The 3442-nt window shown below is 41.3% G+C and overlaps 1 protein-coding gene across 1 annotated transcript; it reads left to right on the top strand.

Annotated features, from left to right (window-relative positions):
* Positions 1-343: 343 nt before the first annotated feature.
* On the top strand, positions 344-1537 carry LOC100944115 (NKAP-like protein). Its single transcript, XM_003796245.1, has one exon. The coding sequence runs from the start codon at positions 344-346 to the stop codon at positions 1535-1537; it is 1194 nt and encodes a 397-aa protein (XP_003796293.1).
* Positions 1538-3442: the final 1905 nt, after the last annotated feature.

The following is a 3442-nucleotide window of genomic DNA, read 5'->3' as shown; positions in this document are numbered from 1 at the left end:
ATGTTAACCAGTTTGATGAAAATATTTCAAATTTTATATAAAACCAGCACATTGTACCCCATGATTGCATTAAGATACACAGCTATGATTTAATAAAGAAAGGAAAAAAATATATGAAACACCACTTCTTATCTTTTGGCAGTTTACTTGATTTATTTACTCAATAGTTTGATTTTGAACAGGATATGTATTACCAGTGATGAAGAATGGATGGCAGTGGCTGTAAGGCCTTCTTAGGTATTGTTCTAACTTGGCAAAAAGTACTTGTGATTGTGGAGTCAAGAATCAGATTTTTTGGGTATCTGTGCTAACCGCCCGGCGTTGACCGTTTGAAGCGCCGCTTATGGCCCCAGTATCTCGGCCCCGTTATTCCGACGACACCCTGGACTCCCGAAAACCACCAGGTAGCTCTTCGGGGAGCCCAACATCCACTCAGTCCAGACGCTCCCCCTGGTATGGCCGTTCACGCTCTCACTCCCGCAGCCGTGAGGGCCTCAGGCCTCCGTGGAGTGAGTCGAGCGTCGGTGCTTCCTACCCCCTCAGCCGCTCAGAGTCTCGAGAGCCGCCCCCAGGGGTCCGCAACTATACCTCCTCTTCCCTCTACTATGGCGAATACCGCTACCATCACCACCACAGTCCGGGCAACCGGCAGTGGGCGGAAGACTACGAGAAGGAGAAGGAAGAGAGCTACCGCCAGAGGCGGCTGAAGGAGAGGGAGAGGATTGGGGAATTGGGAGCGCCTGAGGTGTGGGGGTTGTCTCCAAAGTTTCCTGAGCCAGATTCTGACGAACATACCCCAGTTGAAGATGAAGTGGTAAAAAATGAGAAAAGCAGTTCCGATTCTAGCGCTGAAGAAAAAAAGAAAAAGAAGATCAGTCGTTCGAAAAAGAAGAAAAGAAAGAGTAAGTCATCTAAGAGAAAGCATAAGAAGTATTCTGAAAGTAGTGACAGTGATTCAGACTCTGACATGAATTCTAGCTCTGAAGATGATAAAAAGAGAGTTAAAAAAGCCAAGAAGAAAGAGAAGAAAAAGAAACACAAAGCAAAAAAGCCCAAGAAAAAGAAGAAGAAGACGACTAAAAAAGAATCCAGTGATTCAGAAGAGTTGCCAGAAGATACCTGGATTGAGCAATCAAAAACTGCAGATACCATGAATTTAATAGGTCCAGAAGCACCTATAATACATACCTCTCAAGATGAGAAGCCTTTGAACTATGGACATGCTCTACTCCCAGGTGAAGGTGCAGCTATGGCTGAGTATGTAAAGGCTGGAAAACGTATCCCACGGAGAGGTGAAATTGGATTGACAAGTGAAGAGATCGCTGCATTTGAATCCTCAGGTTATGTTATGAGTGGCAGCAGGCATCGCAGAATGGAGGCTGTGAGGCTGCGTAAGGAGAACCAGATCTATAGTGCTGATGAGAAGCGAGCCCTTGCGTCCTTCAACCAAGAAGAGAGACGAAAGAGAGAAAACAAGATTTTAGCCAGTTTTCGAGAGATGGTGTACAGAAAGACAAAAGGGAAAGATGACAAGTAAGGACTTGTATTTTGCATAACAGGACTTTTAACAACAAAAGTCTTATATTTACAAAAGTATCAAAAGATTTTCCAGTGCTACTGTACTTGTAATGTTAGTAATTCCCTCGGGAAAAAGCTGCCTTTTGAAATACCTTTAGCAATTTATTGTTTCTTGTTTTTAACGTAAAATGTGTGTACATGGTTTTAAAAATATTCAAACATTACAGGAGGAGAGTTAATAAGTGCTTCTTTCACCCTAGTTTCTGACTCCTCCCCAAAGAAATCTCTTTTGTGTCCTAAAAAAAAAAAAAAAAAATCAGATTTTTTAAGCTGAAAATCAGTGCTATGTGGAGGACTGACACCTGTGGGTTCTACAGTAGGCTGTGAGTTGCCTCAGGGCAAAAGCCATGTTTTTGGGGGGCACTGGGTAGTTTTGTTCTCCAAATATCACTTTCCTTTCTTTTTATATTGCCTAAAATTTCACCATTGAAATTTTTATTCTTGGATTCTTAAAGGCTTTCTAGTCTTGGAAGCCTCTAGGAAATTATTAATAGCTATAGAAACATGACTGTCTCAGATGACATATTGGCAATTATAACCACAATATGAGAGCAACACCCTGCAGGGGTGGGATGTAGAATACACACCCAATGGTGGAGAGGTGGAAATCGGGCAGGAGAGATGCTCACAAGAGTAGCAGGGAGCTATCATATTAACAATAAACTTCGTTTATCTCCAAGAATCCCAGGAACACGAGAACTGGAAAGTAATCTGAACGTGTACCTCAGCCTTGGTGTCCTTATGTATAAGTGTAGATGAGAATGCCTCACTTCTCAGGGTTATTGGGAGACTTAATTGAAATGAAAAAGGTTATGCAAGTGCTCTGTAAACCACTGTTTTGACTCCCTTCACCATATGTTAATTTTGCCTGACTTTGAGCTTTATATAAACTGGATCTCGCAGTATAAACTCTTTTGCATCTGGCTTCTTTTGTTTGACATTTAGTTCATGAGATTCATCTGTTTTCGTGTGTATAGTCTTAGGTTATTCTTTTTCCTTGCTGATTCGTATTGCATTGTATGAATGCATCACAATTTTTTTATCCATTCTGTTGATGAATACTTAAGTTGTTCCCGGTTAGGGGCTATCATGAGTAATGGTGCTGTGAACAATTCTTGTACATGTCTTTTGGTAAATATAAACTCTTATTTCTGTTGGGTACGTACCCGGGAGTGGAATTTGCTGGGTTAAAGGGCGCATGTATTTTCAGCTTTAGTAGATACTACCAAACAGTTTTGCAGAGTGACTGCCCCAGTTTACACTCCCACCAGTAGTAAATGAGAATTCCTCACCAACTTTGTGCCTTCGTCGGCTCAGGCTATGTAACAAAGACATTAGACTGGTTGGCTTACACAGGGAGGTTTATTTCCCACAGTTCTGGAGGTTGGAAGTCTGAGATCAGGGTGCCAGCACGATTGGGTTCTGGTAAGGGCCCTCTTTATGGCTTGTAAACAGCTCCTTGCTGTGCCTTCATGTGGTGGAAAGAGACAGATGTGATCTTTTCCTTCACCTGCTTATAAGGACACCAGGCCCATTATGGGGACTCCACTCTCACTACCTCATCTAAACTAATTCCCAAAGGCTCCACTCCAAATGTCATCACAATTTGGGGATTAGGCTTTTAACATATGGATTTGAGAAAGACACAAACACTGAGTGCACAGCAACTTGGTGTTGTTGATATTTTATTATTTTTTTTGTAATTAATTATTTTTTATTAAATCAGAACTTTGTACATTGATGCATTTATGGGGTTCAGGGTACTGCTTCGATATACAATGTGAAATGTTTACATTGAACCAGGTAACACATCCATCGCAATTATACTTCTTTCTTTCTTTCTTTTTTTTTTTTTTTTTTTTTT

Source organism: Otolemur garnettii, unplaced genomic scaffold (genome assembly GCF_000181295.1).
Source record: "Otolemur garnettii isolate 467f Iridium unplaced genomic scaffold, OtoGar3 scaffold00101, whole genome shotgun sequence".
Taxonomy (NCBI): Eukaryota; Metazoa; Chordata; class Mammalia; order Primates; family Galagidae; genus Otolemur; species Otolemur garnettii.
This window is presented reverse-complemented; position numbering and strand designations above follow the sequence as displayed.